This window comes from Arvicanthis niloticus, chromosome 14, assembly GCF_011762505.2.
Source record: "Arvicanthis niloticus isolate mArvNil1 chromosome 14, mArvNil1.pat.X, whole genome shotgun sequence".
Classification (NCBI taxonomy): domain Eukaryota; kingdom Metazoa; phylum Chordata; class Mammalia; order Rodentia; family Muridae; genus Arvicanthis; species Arvicanthis niloticus.
The window spans coordinates 72553746-72570715 of record NC_047671.1 but is presented as its reverse complement, the minus strand read 5'-3'; the positions used below and the strand labels follow the sequence as shown (position 1 = coordinate 72570715).

At 46.1% G+C, this 16970-nt stretch overlaps 1 protein-coding gene across 1 annotated transcript; it reads left to right on the top strand.

Annotated features, from left to right (window-relative positions):
• Positions 1-2506: 2506 nt before the first annotated feature.
• Positions 2507-16605, top strand: Hrh4 (histamine receptor H4). The gene is made up of 3 exons (XM_034518578.2): positions 2507-2751; positions 9425-9588; positions 15563-16605. Exons 1-3 carry the CDS (start codon positions 2559-2561, stop codon positions 16379-16381), a joined length of 1176 nt encoding a protein of 391 aa, XP_034374469.1. The 5' UTR covers positions 2507-2558; the 3' UTR covers positions 16382-16605.
• Positions 16606-16970: the final 365 nt, after the last annotated feature.

Sequence of the window (16970 nt, the reverse complement as noted above, 5' to 3'; positions counted from 1 at the left end):
GTAGCCAGTTATGGACAGGGCTAGCTCACCTCTCATGATCCTGGGACCAGTTCTCCTCACTGCAGTATGTGGTGAGGGGCAAGGGAGGGGGCCACGCCTGAACTCACAGCCGACAAGTGGTGGGGCCAGCTCTCCTGCACTCTCTCCCTCAGGGCTGGCTCACCCACACACCCTTGACCAGGGTTGGCCCTACTTTGCTGCCCAGGCAAGATGCAGGATTTGCTCCCCCAAGTGCTGCAGCTGATGAGGGGCAGGGGCAGCTCACCTGCATTTATGACCTGGGGTCAGCTGTCCTGACTGCCTCAGGTGGCAAGGGGTGAGTCCCCCTCGCCCCCTTATACCCACCTGCCACCTCATGGCAAGGCCAGCTCTCCTGCACTCACCCTCAGGGGTGGCTCACTTGTGCTCCCACCTTAGGGTTGGTTCTGCTGTGGTGTCCAGGCTAGGTGCAGAGCCTGTTCTCTGGAGTGCTGTAGTTGGTGAGGGGCAGGGCATCCCCTTTGTGCATGTGACACTCCACACGTGTGCCCTCAGGGCTGGCTTACCCACACACCCACCACAAAGGCCAACTCCACTGTGCTGCCTGGGAGAGGTGCTGGCGGGCCCACTCTCCTGAGTGCTGCCAGAGGTGAGAGATGGGGCCATCTCTCCAGAGCTTGGCATCCAGTGATGGTTGGGGCTGGTTAAGCACAGCTCCTGGACATCCATGTTGTCCCTAGTGACTGTTCTTAGTGGTAAAATGAGCCATGGACATCAACACTGGCTCCTGACACTACGTAGCCATGGACCAAGACATGGCCCTCATGGCATCTCAGGCTGAGACTTCACCATGGCCCCAGTTGGCGGGACTGGCCCCTCACAATAGGCTCTTCCTCTCTACCCTCCTCCAGTCTACAGCTCCAGCTCTCTTCATAATGCTCTCCCATCTGACCACCACAGATCTGCACAGTGTGGTGGCTCCTGCTGCAGGCTGGGCATGTGGCTGGCAGAACTCTGGGTGCCTGCATCCTCCATCCATGCTCCATGGTATGGCTGCAGGTGGGTGTCTCTGGCCCACCTGTGCCATGCATTGGTGAGCAGGTGTGTGGATGGCATGGCAGTCCGTAGGTCTCTGCCTGTCTTCCCCCTCCCAGCTGTGCTGCCTGGATTTGATTTGATTCGATTTGATATTTTTGAGTCCTCGGCACAAGACAGCTTTAACCATCAAGCTAGAATGAACAAAGGACTGCCATCTGCTCTGCCCCTGACTGAGATAAGAACACCACCACCGATAATGTGTTTTTTTGCTCATTGCCAGGGAGTCATGTCTAGCTTTTTAAAACAAGGGTTACATTAGTTTCAGTGAACTGATTTGTTTCTTTATTATGGGTTGGTTTCTTAGCTCGTTTCCTGAAATGCCTGTTATTAGTCATAAGTTTTACCTCTTTGATTTGAATTATTTTATGGTCTATAAATACTCATTTCTTCTATTTTTTGAGGTACCTTCTTACTTTGTAGTACAGGACTATAATCTAAAATTCAGAATGTAGTCTAATCTGCCCTTCTCACATCAATCCTCCTGCCTCAGCATCTCAGTGCTGGGCTAACATGCATGTGCCACCTCCATATACTTTTAAATTGCATTTAGGGTTGCATTTAACTTTTTTGAAACAAATTTAATCCTCATAGGTTTTGACCTCAGGAGTTGTTCAGAACGCAAGAAATGCTTAGTTTGGGGTCAAGCAGGCTTTTTTGAATGTACTACGCAATGCCTGAGCAATGATTAACGCTTTCATCTGGCTAAGGGGAGTCACGGGGAGCAGGCACAGTGCAGCCTTATGTAATCACTGGGCACTGCTATCTCTCATCTTCTCAAATTCTCCTGCTCTCTGCCTGCAAACTTCCTCCATCCTCCTCTGACCAGGACTCGATCTCCCGCATCTCCTCTGGGCTTCTCTGAGCTTCATGTTCTACTCTGGTCCTGCAGCTCCCAGATCCATCCCTCATCTTAGAGGGTCTGCTAGATGTCTTGCCTTTATCTCCCATCTCTGACCAGCTCTGAAGACTCCTGCAAGCATCTCCTTAATGTGGTCTCTCAGGGAGAACTGTCCCTTTGTCCCCTGTTCCCTTTATAGGTTGTTTTTATAGACAGTGAAATTTAACCCCTGGTTCCTTTTTATGGCCAGAAGAGAATTTTTAGCTGGATCTTTATTTATTTATTTATTTATTTTTAAAAGAAATCTCACCCAATCCCAGTTTATGGCCCATAAGATGTATATAGCTTTATACATCTTATGTGTATAGATATTATATACCATTGCTCTTTACCTGGGAGATGGATGAATATATTGCATTGCTCAAGACAAAATATTTCTCTGTTTTGTGGAAACATTTGTTTTCAGTGTCAGTTAAAGGGAAATTGCCACCACAAGTTGATAGCTATCAATAACCAGGAAGTAGTGTGAAATCACCAGTAGATTTGAAGATGTTGTTTTGAGTAGGGGACTGTATATAAGAGATGTCTGGCTGTTAAGCTGCCTGACCAAGTGGATCTGCTGTACTGGCCGTCGTTTGATGTGATGCCGGAGTCTAACAGTACTGGCGACTTGCCACTAGCCGCTCAAGTCCCCTTGGCATTCTTAATGTCCCTGTTTGCCTTTGCGATAATGGTCGGCAATGCTGTGGTCATTTTAGCCTTTGTGGTGGACAGCAACCTTAGGCATCGGAGTAATTATTTTTTTCTTAATTTGGCCATTTCTGACTTCTTCGTGGGTAAGTTATGTATCTTTAAAATTATCAAACTTAAAGTCTTGTAATTCCAGGGACTGTGTAGATTGGAAGGGCAAAGAAGAAAAGGTTAAAGTGTTAGAACTCTGGGAAAGATGTGTCTGCCACTTTAAAAGAAATGCCACACATATGGCTGTTAGGGGAAGTTTTATCTGAAAACAGTTTTTTTTTTTTTTTTTTTTGTGGTTTTGTTTTTAGAGTAAATGAACTCAGAATAGTTCTAAAATTATTTTAGTGTCACGGCTAGGTTGTTTTCAGAGCTACGTTAAATTTGTTTAGATTTACAGGTACTCTTTCCTCGGTAAGTACGCTTTCCCCTGTGTCTAGTACTGAAGTAATAAGAATCATGTGTCTGCCGGAAGCCAGCATGGCCAAGAAATGGTATGTGCAGCAGGACAGGGGCAGGGGCAGGGGCAGGGGCAGGGGCAGGGGCAGGGGCAGGGGCAGGGGCAGGGGCAGGGGCAGGGGCAGGGGCAGGGGCAGGGGCAGGGGCAGGCTGGTCAGTGTGTTGTATAGGATGGGATTGGACATGGCAGCAATCAGCTACTCCACATATGACAGAGTACCACAGCATCATGTGATCACAAGAGTTCATAGAAACCAGGTTCCTCTGTCTTTGAAAACATTTGTTTAAAAATAATTTTCACTCCCTTATTGTTATCTCTTCTGTGAGCTTGGGGCTTCTGTGACCTGCTGGGCGTTCTCTCTCCTCTTTATGAAGGTCAGATAGGGTACACAGTACCTCAGAGGACCGATGCGTCTCCTCGGAGCTCCTAGGAGGCTATCTTTTGCTATAGCACATTACTTTTCTTCACAGCTACACAAAGCTAGTGCTTATGTTAAAACACAATTCAGAGGACATTTTGTTCATTGCCCAAAGCACAGAGTTTGCTCAACAAACGTTAGTCCCCTTCTGTTTTGATTTCTTGGCTGATACGTTTTGACTTGGACTGAGTTCACCAATGTTTGTATCAAACACAGTGAATGTTAAGAGAGTTGGGCACTCCAGTACTATTAGGTAACCAGGAAATCCACAGGAGTGGGCTTGTTTTTTCCTTCAATGGCACAGAATGTAAGATAAGTTCACAGGACTGTTGAGTATGATGGGTGACCCAATGACGATACGCTGTGTGCCATGGACACTCAGGAGAGAGGGAGGCACACTTGGTTACAGGACTGTGGCATGCCCAGTGTAACCCTGAGGACATATAAGATTTCTAGAGCTAGAGATGGAGCAGAGAGTGCCGAGAATCAGCGGTGGTACAGTAGCAAATCGCCGAGTGTGTGTTGCAGATGACTGCTATACAAATGGTTGGATGGAGGCAGCTAGGGCTGAGGATGGATGATGAAGACCTTCAGGTAGCAATGCCTAATGGAGCTTACCAAACAGGCATGGCAAGCCACAGATAAATGGAGCTAACCAATTATTTATGTATTTATTTTTGCTGATAATGGTAGAAGTTGAACCCAGGGAACTCATCATTAATAGGAGGAGTTACATTGGAGATATATCTATATTATGCATGTATAAATATGTATGTGTAAATGTGTATATATGTTTATATATGTGTGTATGTATACACACACATGTGTGTGCGTGTGTGTGTGTGTGTGCTTTAATTAAATCAACTATCTTTCCACGTCTTGCTTCAATTTCGTTTCTCCAGCTAACATCCTCAGCTAGTTACAGGTCCTTCTACATTGTTCTCTATGCTTACATCACATGTGTAAATGTACAAGTGTGTGTAAACACAGAAAAAAACAGATCTCCTTTTCCCTCATCGGATTTTATAGCCTTTAGTAACTCCTGGCACTTAAAAGAGATGGTGCACTTTGGCACAGTGAGAGGGAGACCCCGAGGAGCCTGGCAGGAGGGAGGAGTGGAGAGAGCCTTGGACTGGGAACTTTCAAACCAAGACAGCTTCAGATAAAGATGAGTGTCTCTCTGTCTAGTCCAAGACAGGCATCAAGGAGACACCTCCATTCGAGGCTTGAGCACCACAGCCAGGAGACGTGGCCTGTCTCTGAGAAACAGCTGTGTAGATGTGGTTGTATGGTAGACTGGCTGCTCCCTCCACCAGCATGAGGATGGGCAAGGAACAGTTTTGTTTCTGCTGAGAGAAGTCATGGGCATGTTAAACAGAGCTTTCCCCATAGTTCTTGCCTTTTCTGTTTTCTTTTTCAAATGTTTGCATGCAGACTGAGTGTGGTGGTCCATGCCTTTAATTCTAACTCCCAGAAGGCAAAGGCAGGGAGATTTCTGAGTTCAAGGCCAGCCAGGGCTACATAGACCCTGTCTCAAAGAAGACAAACAAACAATTGTGTAGATATGTCTCTGTGTTTGTACAAGCTCCTTCTTGTGTGTGTGCCTGTACGTGTGCATGTGTGTGTGCATGAAAATGGATGTGTATATGTATGTGTGAAAGCCAGAAGACAACCTCATGTGTCATCCTCAGGAGTAGTAACCACTTCATTTGTGGCAAGGTTTCTCCATTGGCCTGGAACTCACCAATTAGGATGCACTACCTACTTGCAAGGAAACTACCTTACCAACTGAGCCGTCTCTCCAACCCAAGAACCCTGTGTCATCTGGATGTCTTGTCCTTCACATTTCCTCTGTCCTGACACCTTCTTCTGGAGGTTTCCTTTAACACTGCACTCACCATGGGACAAGAAATGGGACAGTCCCTGAGAGCTTTGTGTAACAAGATCTGAGTTTTCTGCCAGTGTGCTCTCTCAAGAGTGAACTTTGAGCTTGGAGGATGCATGAAGGAGAGGTTTTCTGTAGCTGGAAGCCAGACACTTAGTATTCTTACTATCATTATTATCATTAACACTAATACTTTTATTTTGAATTTATTGATTTTTGTGTGTGGGTGGATGCTATGACATGATGAGCATTTAAAGGCCAGAGGAAAACCATCAGGAATCAGTTCTATCCAGCACAGGTTTACTAGCAGGTGCCTTTACCTGCTGAGCCATCTTGCATCTGTCTGACCCCTAAATTACTAGGCTAACCACCTTCGTGGTTGGACCAAGCTCCAGAGCTGAGGGGCAATGGCGAAACTGCTTAGATCCTCAGATGCCTTTGGGACTGTGGTCCCTCCTTGCTCTGTGCACTTTCTGAGGTTTCAGAACCAGACCCTGTAGAGACTCTAAACCTGTGGTAGCCAAGTAGCTGGCTTCCTAGCCTGAATTTGTTATATAGAAAAGTAAAGACATAGAGGAGCCTGTGAGCCCGCTGTGCTGGACGCCATGCTGACAAGACACAGAAGGACCTCACATAGCATAGTCTCATCTGAACACTATCAGTTGTGGTTTGAAGGTGAACTGTCCCTCACAGCCTCATGTGTCATGTCCTTGGCTAGAGGTGCTGTTTGGAAAAGGAGAGGGCTTCCTGAGGAAGTATGTTGTTGGGACCAGGCCTTGAGGTTTGATATCCCAATCTCGCTTCTCATGGATTCTGATTCCTGACTGTTGACACATTCCTGTTTGCCAGTGACCTCTGTACCCCTTTAAACTGTGAGACAAAGTGAACCCAACTGTCCTTACTTTCCTTCTTGTCCAGTATTTGATCACAATAATAAGAAAAGTGACTGGTACAGTATGCATATAGATATAGAAGAAATGCCCATTAAATTGTACTGTGTGACCAATGTTCTCATCCATGGGTATTTATATCCTATCAGCCATATGGTGGATGTTCAGAAAGGTCTCTTCAGAGGCAAAATGTAGTTGATGCCAACAAAGCCTGGAACAATTTTATAAGGTGGGAAATTTTTTGTTTGTTTGTTTTGTATTATATCTATATATGTTTCTTTATATGTATATCTATATGTATCTATATGTATCTCTCTATATATGTATCTATATCTTATATACCAGTTCAGTTCAGGATTTCTCTTTTGGCTTCTGTATATACTCAGACTACTGTAACAAACTACCAGAGGCTGGGAAGCTTAAACAACAGGAATTTGTGTTTTTACACATCTTACAAGCTGAGATATTTCAGGTCAAGATTCTACCAAATTTGTTTCCTGGTGAAGTCTCCCTTCCCTGTGGCCTTTTCTCTGCATCTTCACATGGGATGGACAGGTGTGTGTGTGTGTGTGTGTGTGTGTGTGTGTGTGAAGAGTGACAAACTGTCTTGCCTCCTTTTATGTGGCTATCAGTTTATTGAATCAGGGCTCCACCCTTGTGGCATGTTTGCCCGGGAGTCTTTCCTTTAGAGGTTCTATAGCTAAATAGAGCCGCTTTGAGAATGTTAGAGCTTCGGCATGTAGAACAGGGGGAGGGATGGCACACAATGTGGCCCCTCTGTAGAGGGATGTGCACACAGTGTGGCCCCTCTGCACTCCCAGTCATCCAGCAGGGCTTTACCAAAACCAAAGGAATGTGCTCGGCTGCAATGACTCTGTCTTTGGGGGCTTGGCCACAAGCATGAGGACCTGGGTTCAATACCCAGTCTGCTCTCCTGGCTGCCTAGCCAAATTAGTGAGCTGAAGGTTCAGTGAAATGCTAGTGAGAAAGTGTGTACACATACATATGCGCACACACAGAACAACAGAACAGTGTGTTCTAGGCCAGATGTTATTTAACAGAGCTTCTAGAAACCTTAACACATCCTTCCTCTTTCATAGAATTTAGAAAGTGTGGAAAGAGTTTAACTCAGATCTCTTTCTTTAATCTTTAAGTCAGTAGCATTTAGTCACTAGCCACTTCTGTGGAAGAAATGAGTACGGAGGTGGAAAATATGCATGTTGGGGGCATTGAAAGCAAAACGATGAGCCGAAATATGAATGTCCCAGTTCGAGGTACTTTGATTTATCTCAGGTAATCTTGGGGTTCTACTTTCTGTCAGAGTTGCCCTTCCTGCTCCTGCCCCAGCAGATGATGTGAAAGTTACCACAGGGACGCTTACTGATCATTGAAAGAACAATTGGTAGCATATGCCTGTAATCTCAGCCCAAGGCCCAGAAGAAGGCTAAGGCAGGAGGATCACTGGTTTGAGGACAGCCCAAGTGATTTCGAGGGCAGCCTGGGCTAGATAGCAAGACCTTGTCTCAATAAACCAACCCTACCCCATAACTGAAACACAAAGCTAGCACATTTTTGAACTACATATGGGAATGTAAGACAGGTTTAGTGATACAGGCCCGTAATCCCAGCTGAGAGGTAGAGAAGGGACACACAGACACAGACACACAGACACACAGACACAGACACAGACACAGACACACACAGACACAGACACAGACAGACACACACACACACACACACACACACACGGGGGGGGGGGGGGACACTGACTGGGAAGAGTCCAATGGGAGAAGGACAAAAGATAGCAATGAAGGAGATGACACAATAAAAATATCTTCATGCATGATAATGTCATGGTAAAACCATTTATCACATAAAACTTATATGCATAAAAAAACTAAAAAAAATGCAGCAAAGTTTCTGACAGTGTAAGTGACAGAGGGATTGCAGCAGCCAGAGAGCTTCCAAGGACACGGGCGTGGTGATGGGGCAGAGGTAAGTACATTTTCAAAGAGAAAGGAGGCAAGGAGGGAGCATCATGTGCCTAGTGTAAGGCTGAGACCGGACTTCCAGCAGAAAAACACGAAAGAGGAACACATTCTAGGAGGATCAATGTTTCAAAGTGCACGGGACGTGAAAATCAGGGCTGCTGCTGGCTGGTGGTTCATGGGCCGCCATGTTTGGGTTGGACCAAAGAACTTCTGGATGCATTGTAATGGAAATGGTTGGAAACACTGTTAGGATCTCTGTTTTATTTGGGAAGTGATAAGGAGTACCCACCTGTAGCTTGCTCCTGACAACTATTTTAAAAATACCATTTAAAGAATGTATAGAGGATATTAGTCATATAGAGATTGGCAAAATACCAACAATTTTTGTGTCTAACGTTGTTGGCACAGTGTTACCACAACAAAATGTCTAAGACAGGGAACTTAGGAACAGTTTAGATCAATGCTCAGCAGTCGGAATCCAAGTCCAGGGGGCCTACTGCTTTGGCTCCTGATGGTGGCAGATGGTTGGGAGCACATGTGTGAGTGAGCACTACATCTAGAATAGGGAACAGGAACTTGGGTTCTGCACCATTGTCCAGTGCATGCTCCAGTGAGTGAAGAGCCTCACACTTGGCTCCATCTCTGCAGGTCCACAGTGCCTACTGGTCCTACCATGCTGAAGACCAGACTTTTCCATAAGCACCTCTGAAGGGCAGTTATCCACATAGTAACAATAAGTAAGTTATCTTCAGTGGATCTGGAAACGCCATTCTATAGTGTATACATTAGGATATACTTTTTTTGTAGTTAATGATGTGTATGGTTTTTAAATGATTATACGTGTGTGTATGAGCATGTGTGCATGTGTGGGGGGGTACATGTGCATGTGTGTGTGTACACGTGTGTGTGGATGTATGCATATGTGTGTGCACACACGTGCATGCGTGAAGCAGTGCCACAGCATGCCACGCTATGCATGTGTAAGTTAGAGCACAACCTGCAGGAGTTAGGTCTGTCCTGTGCCATGTGGATTTGGGTTTTTTTCAAGTTTGGTGGCAAGCATCTATAGTCACTGAGCCATCTTGCTGGTCCAATATTGTTTTATAATTCATTTCCTCCTTGTACAGGTATGATTTCCATTCCTTTGTACATCCCTCACACGCTGTTTCACTGGAATTTTGGAAGTGGAATCTGCATGTTCTGGCTCATTACTGACTATCTTTTGTGCACAGCATCTGTCTACAATATTGTCCTCATTAGCTACGATCGATACCAGTCAGTTTCAAATGCTGTAAGTCACAATGTTCATTCATTTTTCTTAGAAAATGACTACAGTTGTAAATTCTGGGTCCCTAAGCCTATACTCTACCTAAACCTGTACTGGGAATGTTGGGGATGAATTCCAGTGATGAATATCACTGACTTTTATTCTGTATGATCTGGTTAACTCTATCAGTGTTTGAAATGGGAAAGGACCAAAAAACTTTCAGGGTTCATGATGAGGAGTGCTAGCTGAGTCCAGTAGCTTGGTTCTCCGTGAGATTCTAATCTCTATCCCATGGCTAAGTTGCAACTTCAATATTTCTCTCAAGATAGAACTCTGGGCAACTAGAAAGGATCCCTTAGTGAATGGATGAGAAAATTGATTTTGGACCCACCGAAGAGAAGACGGTGTGACACAGCAGGGCCAGCTTAGGATGCCAATGAGGAAGCTTGGAGCAGCCTCATCAGTGAGGTGGCAGCAATTCTTAAATAAACCTCTCAGCAACAGAATAAAGGAGAACATAGGGCGTGGTTAGAAAGAAGCCACAAAATGTGGTGCAGTGATTTGTGACCTTAAAAAAACAGAGGAGTGGATCTGGGGGAGAGGAAGGGAGGGGAGACAAAGAGGAGTAGAGGAAGGTATTGTTCTTATCTCTCACCTTGTTTGAGGTTTGCTGTTTTTCCATTGTGTATGCCAGGCTAGCCTATCTGTAAACCCTAGGGCATTCTTCTGTGTCTGAGTCATACCTCTCCTCAGAAGTGCGGATGTTCTAAGTGCACACTGCTGGAGTGTGGCTTTACCTGGGTGCTGGGGATCTGAACTCAGGTCCTCATGCTTGCCTGACAAGTGCTTTCCACTGAGCAAGCTCCCCAGCCCTTATTTGCAACCTTTGACCTTGCAACTGTTGGATATTAGGATCTCAAAGCTTTGGGGGACAATTACACTGTCCATTTTGCTAAGTGCTAAGATACAGAAATAAGTATTTTGGGAACGGTAGTGATTCAGATGGAGGCATACCCAGAGATATATATGTGGAGTTGTGTTGGCAATGTTGAGAGGACTGGCATGCTCCTTCCTGAGAGGACTCAAGAGGACAAGAAATTAGATTAGATAAAAGACAAACTGTTGGAACAAAGAGATTCTAAAATACTGTTGTTCAAGAAAGACACATTTCTTTTGCTTTCACAGAATATTCTGGAAAATGTAGACAGTTCCACTTCATGTAGTCATCCTGGGACATCCTGGCCCCTGACATTAACAGGGTGACTCTGCCTGTTAAAGGTTAGGGAACATCAAATATTGATTATCCAGGGACCAGTAATCACGTTTTTCAGTTTTGCAGTACCTGTGTATTCTCAGCTATGCTGTGAGAGTTGAACACAGAAGACCTAGATGATTTGTGCGGTGGTGGTGGTGGTGGTATGTGTGTGTGTGTGTGTGTGTGTGTGTGGTGTGTGTGGTGTGTGTGGTGTGTGTGTGGTGTGTGTGTGGTGTGTGTGTGTGTGTGTGTGTGTGTGTGTGTGTGTGTGTGTGGTGTGTGTGGTGTGTGTGTGGTGTGTGTGTGGTGTGTGTGTGTGGTGTGTGTGTGGTGTGTGTATGGTGTGTGTGTGGTGTGTGTGTGGTGAGTGTGTGTGTGTGTGTTGTGTGTGTGTTGTGTGTGTTGTGTGTGTGTTGTGTGTGGTGTGTGTGTGGTGTGTGTGTGGTGTGTGTGTGGTGTGTAGTGTGTGGTGTGTGTGTGTGTGTGTGGTGTGTGGTGTGTGGTGGTGGTGTGTGTGGTGTGTGTGTGGTGTGTGTGTGGTGTGTGTGTTTGGTGTGTGTGTGTGTGTGTGGTGTGTGGTGTGTGTGTGGTGTGTGGTGTGTGTGTGGTGTGTGTGTGGTGTGTGGTGGTGGTGTGTGTGGTGTGTGTGTGGTGTGTGTTTGTGTGTGTGTGGTGTGTGTGTGGTGTGTGTGTGGTGTGTGTGGTGTGTGGTGTGTGTGTGTGGTGTGTGGTGTGTGTGATGTGTGATGTGTGTGTGGTGTGTGTGTGGTATGTGTGTGGTGTGTGTGTGGTGTGTGGTGTGTGGTGGTGGTGTGTGTGTGGTGTGTGTGGTGTGTGTGGTGTGTGTGTGTGTGTGTGGTGTGTGGTGTGTGTGATGTGTGGTGTGTGTGTGGTGTGTGTGTGTGTGGTATGTGTGTGGTGTGTGTGTGGTGTGTGTGTGTGTGGTGTGTGTGTTGTGTGTGTGGTGTGTGTGTGTGTGGTGTGTGTGGTGTGTGTGTGGTGTGTTGTGTGTGTGTTGTGTGTGTGTGTGTTGTGTGTGTTGTGTGTGTGTGTGTTGTGTGTGGTGTGTGTGGTGTGTGTGTGGTGTGGTGTGTGTGTGGTGTGTGTGTGTGGTGTGTGTGGTGTGGTGTGTGTGTGGTGTGTGTGTGGCGTGTGTGTGGCGTGTGTGTGGCGTGCATTCACCCTTGAATGAATAAGGATTTTTAAGGATTTCTCTGGCAGTGAAAGCTGCTAATTTCCTAAGATACAGGCGTCTGGGACGCCATTTCTAGGAACAGAGTTGAGTGCCCTGCAAACCCTACATGTGAAGCAGTGTGAACAATGGAGGGGCATCTGAGAAAGCACTTGTACTTTGTTGGGATAAATCCAAGACTCCTGAGTGCTCTCAAGCAGGGTTCATGGGAAACCCAGTTTGGTCTGAAGCTGTAAGTAGAGGGGATGATGACAGGAAGCAGGAACCTTGGTCCAGGAAGTAGAAATCTACCCATAATTTTGAAAGTGAAACTTCAACGAAGATGGCCACAATGTTATTCAGAGATGTCCTCTGGAAGGGCCGTCCAACAGTGGGTGGTGCAGGTGGGCTGTGACGCTAGGTCCCAATTGGTGAGAGTAGGAATTAAAGTGTGCCCAGGATGAAAGTCGGGAGAGAAGAGCCTTCCTTTGCCTTCAGATGAAGAGAAAAATGTTGCAATGAAATCTAAGCTATGAAGAATAGTTTTGGGGGACTGGCTGGGAATCCCTAGTGCAGGGCCATGGTAAAATCGGCAGGAATTACTCTCTTCATTCTGGAAGCTACAAGTTCAACGCCAGGGAGGCTGCCTTCTCTCTGAAGTCTCTGGGAAGACTGAGTGGTTGTTTACTAAGGTAGGGAAGGAGGCAGGACAGGGAGCAATATCCTGAACAGTGAACGTGTTTTCTAGAAGGTGACACTGATTTCAGAGAGGCCACTGCAATCAGCTGGGTCTGGATTCCAGTGATGCTCGAACAGTCATCTGTCAAGAATGCTCCCCAGAGATGAAGACTACCATCCCCTCCCCCTCCCCAGGCCTCTGGGATGTCTGTTAGCTCAATTGACCTTGTGCAAAATGAGAGAGAGAGAATCTCCAGCACATTGCTTTATATCCTTACACAGGATGAACAGAGCAATTAAACTAAACGCAGGTTTGTGATCATTTGGGTATGTCCCATTCTCCACAACTGTTAGACTTAGTGCCAGCCATGGATTAATTAGTGTCATGAGAAGTGGGAGGTGGAAAAGTGGGGTGTGTGTGGAAGCTGTGGTCAGCATCACAGGCCAGCTTACTTCTGAGTGCATTCTCAGGAACACCAGCAGTTTGCTGTGTGTGTGGGGAGGCGATGGGGGCCCACATTTCTTTATAGTTAAAAAATTAAAAACATTATTAACCACTTCCCTCCTACCGACAGTCATTGGCATGCGTGTGCAGTAAATCAAAGGGCTATCCTGCTTCTCTTTAAAAATGTGAAAACAAGATCCAGTGACGTTTTAAAGCTCACAGAGAGAATAAGATCCAACGAGAGGAGGTTGTTGGGTTGTCAGCACCTCTTTTCTTGTGAGTGGGGGCATGGGAGAAACATGGAACATTTGAGCCGGGAAGCTTGCGGATTGCAGAGAACTTCAGAGAGACTGATGACCCACAGGATAAAACAAATGTGAGCCTCTTTTTGCATTTGTTCCTCTTGCAGAGGACCCTGGTTTGGTTCCAGGCATTCATACTGTGGCCCACAATCATCTGTAGTGTACCTTCAGTTCCTGGGGGTCAGATGTCCTCTCTGACCTTTTTTTTTTTTTTTAGATTTATTTATTTATTTTATTTATATGAGTACACTGTTGCTCTCTTCAGACACACCAGAAGAAGGCATCAAATCGCCATTACAGATGGTTGTGAGCCACCATGTGGTTGCTGGGATTTGAACTCAGGACCTCTGGAAGAGCAGTCAGTGCTCTTAACCGCTGAGCCATCTCTCCAGCCCCTCTCTGACCTTTAGGAGCACCACACATGCTTGTGGCACACACACACACAGACACACACACACGGACATACACACAGACACACACACACACGGACATACACACAGACAGGCACAGAGAAACACACACACAGACACACACAGACACACACACACACACACACACAGACACACACATAGACACACACAGGCACACACAGAGATACACACACAGACACACACAGACACACACACACATCACACATGTACTGCACATATACACACAGACATATATACAGACGACACAGAAATACACACATACCACACACATACAGATACACACAGAGACACATACAGATACACAGATACACAGACATATACACACATATAGACACACACAGACATACACACATGGAGAGAGAAACACACACACACACCACAGAAATGCCCAGACATAGACAGGCACACACATACAGATACACACAGACATACACACAAAGACATACACGTAGACACAGAGATACACAAACAGACAGATACACAGAGACACAGACACGCAGACACACAGGCAAACACTGGCACTTGGTGTAGTCATGCGTCTCAACATGGCTTCTCGTCATGGTTTTGGCTATGATGGAAACACTTAGAGACAGAAGTGTTCAGCAGCACGGCATCACTCCAACATGGCCAAGTGCCTTCCTGGGTGCAGTCTCTTGGGAGTGGTGCAAGGTTATCTCTGTTGTTGGCCTCACCGTGGGGTTCCTGTGTAAACAGCTGAGTATATTCTTCCTGAGTGTCAGGATCAGATAAGCCATGACTTTAAAGCCTTAAAACTGTGCCTATGGTGCAGATGGGCTTTGCTCTGTAATGTGGTACATGTTTTTCTCTACACGCTTATCTATATTAATTCCCCAGACCACAATGCTTTCTTTACTGAAACATCATCCAACAATATTTCCACTCTTGTGTGACGTGTTCTTACACTGACTTGTGTTTTATTGAAGAGAACATTGCTGTGTTCTAGGCTGCAGATTGAGAACGGCAATGAGCGTTGTCAGGTTCAGTAACTTCAGATTAGAGTCAGGAAAAATTCCTTTCTTTGTGTTTGCTTGCTTGTTTTTTCCCTCCCTCCCTCCCTCCCTCCCTCCCTCCTTCCCTCCCTCCCTCCTTCCCTCCCTCCCTCCTTCCCTCCCTCCCTCCTTCCCTCCCTCCTTCCCTCCCTCCCTCTTTTCCTGAGTGTACACATGTGTGTATGCATGTATGTGGTCAGAAGTATCATCCCTGAGGTACCATCTACCTTTTTGCAAGCATGTGTATGCATTCGTTCATATGTGAATAGGTGCCACGTGTGTGCATGCATACATGCAAGTGTATGTAGACAACTTTAGGTGTCATCCTTATAAACGCCATTTCTTTAAGACAGGGTCTTTCTTTGGCCTGGAGCTCACCAATTAGGCTAGACGGACTGGCCAGAAGGCCTCAAGGATCCTCCTGTCCCTACTGCCCAAGTGCCAGGATTACAAATTCATGCCACCACACCAGACTTTGAGAAAACCACTTTCTAATTTTAGGTAGTGTCCGTGGCCTTGCTATGGTGTTCAAATCTTTACCTTATGGTTTGCTGTTTTCTCTTGAAATTATTGAGAAAGCATGAGCCAACATCACGTGAGTTAATGTAGCTCTTGCAGATCCCTGGAACTTCTAAGTGACCATGGGATGTCCATGTAAACTGCGTGTCTTCATCAAACCAAAAATAAGTTGTCTGGTTTCTTGTAGGTGTCTTATAGGGCTCAACACACCAGCATTGTGAAGATTGTTGCTCAAATGGTGGCAGTTTGGATACTGGCTTTTTTGGTAAATGGCCCGATGATTCTGGCTTCGGATTCTTGGAAGAACAGCACAAACACAAAGGAATGTGAGCCTGGCTTTGTTACAGAGTGGTACATCCTTGCCATTACAACGTTCTTGGAATTCCTGCTCCCTGTCATCTTGGTGGCCTATTTCAATGTACAGATTTACTGGAACCTGTGGAAACGTGGGAGTCTCAATAGGTGCCCTAGCCACACTGGAGTCATTGCCACCTCTTCTAGTGACTCTGGACACTTACATAGAGCTGGGTTGGCTTGCAGGACAAGTCTTCCTGGATTAAAGGAACCAGCCACATCCCTTCATTCAGAAAGTCCACAAAGAAAGAGGAGTCTTTTGGTGTCCTTAAGGACTCACATGAACAGCAGTGTCATTGCCTTCAAAGTAAGTTCCTTCTCGCGATCAGAAAGTGCAGTGCTTCACCAAAGGGAGCACGTGGAGCTTCTCAGAGCCAGGAAGCTAGCCAGGTCGCTGGCCATCCTCCTGAGCGCTTTTGCCATTTGCTGGGCTCCGTACTGTCTGTTCACAATTGTCCTTTCAACTTACCACAGAGCGGGGCGCCCCAAATCGGTTTGGTATAGCATTGCCTTTTGGCTGCAGTGGTTCAATTCTTTTATTAATCCTTTTCTGTACCCTTTGTGTCACAGACGTTTCCAGAAGGCTTTCTGGAAGATACTTTGTGTAACAAAGCAACCGGCACTGTCACAGAACCAGTCAGTATCTTCTTGAGGAAAATGGCTTTAGGCATGCCAGCTTCAGTCTCTGTCCTCTGAATGGATCTGAGCTCCCATCTTGTTCTATCCCCTCAAGCTAACAACGCACAAAATGTAATGTTCGAAAGTTTAATAAAAACTCTCCACACTCAATGGAACATGAGTTAACAGTATTTAGGGAATGTGACAGACTGAGAGCTGCAAAGTACTAACATTTTCCTCAGTGCTTTCTCTCTTTCTTGATACAACATTGATTGTGTTACCCCTGTATGCTTTCTGCATTCAGTGTTTTCCCCAGTAGGGTTAGTTTCCTTTCCTTTGAGTTCATGTGCGTGCACGTGCATGTGCATGTGTGTGTGTGCATGCATGTGTGCATGTGTGTGCCCACGCGTGTGCATGTATGTATGTACGTGCACATGTATGTGTGGGCGCGGAGGCCAGAAGAGGGTCCCAGACCATGTGGAGCTGGAGTTGCAGGCAGCTCTGAGCCATAAGACATGGGTGTTGGTAGCCGAGCCTGGGTCGTCTGTCAGAGCCTTTAGTGCTCTTCCTTGCTAAGCAACCTCTCCAGCTCCAAGTTTCTGTTTTCCATGTTCTGGTCACAC

Coding starts and splice junctions, on each gene's coding strand:
- Hrh4 (XM_034518578.2), top strand. CDS start 2,559: ATGCCGGAGTCTAACAGTACTGGCGACTTGCCACTAGCCGCTCAAGTC. Junction 2,752..9,424: donor CATTTCTGACTTCTTCGTGG/GTAAGTTATGTA, acceptor CTCCTTGTACAG/GTATGATTTCCATTCCTTTG. Junction 9,589..15,562: donor ACCAGTCAGTTTCAAATGCT/GTAAGTCACAAT, acceptor GGTTTCTTGTAG/GTGTCTTATAGGGCTCAACA.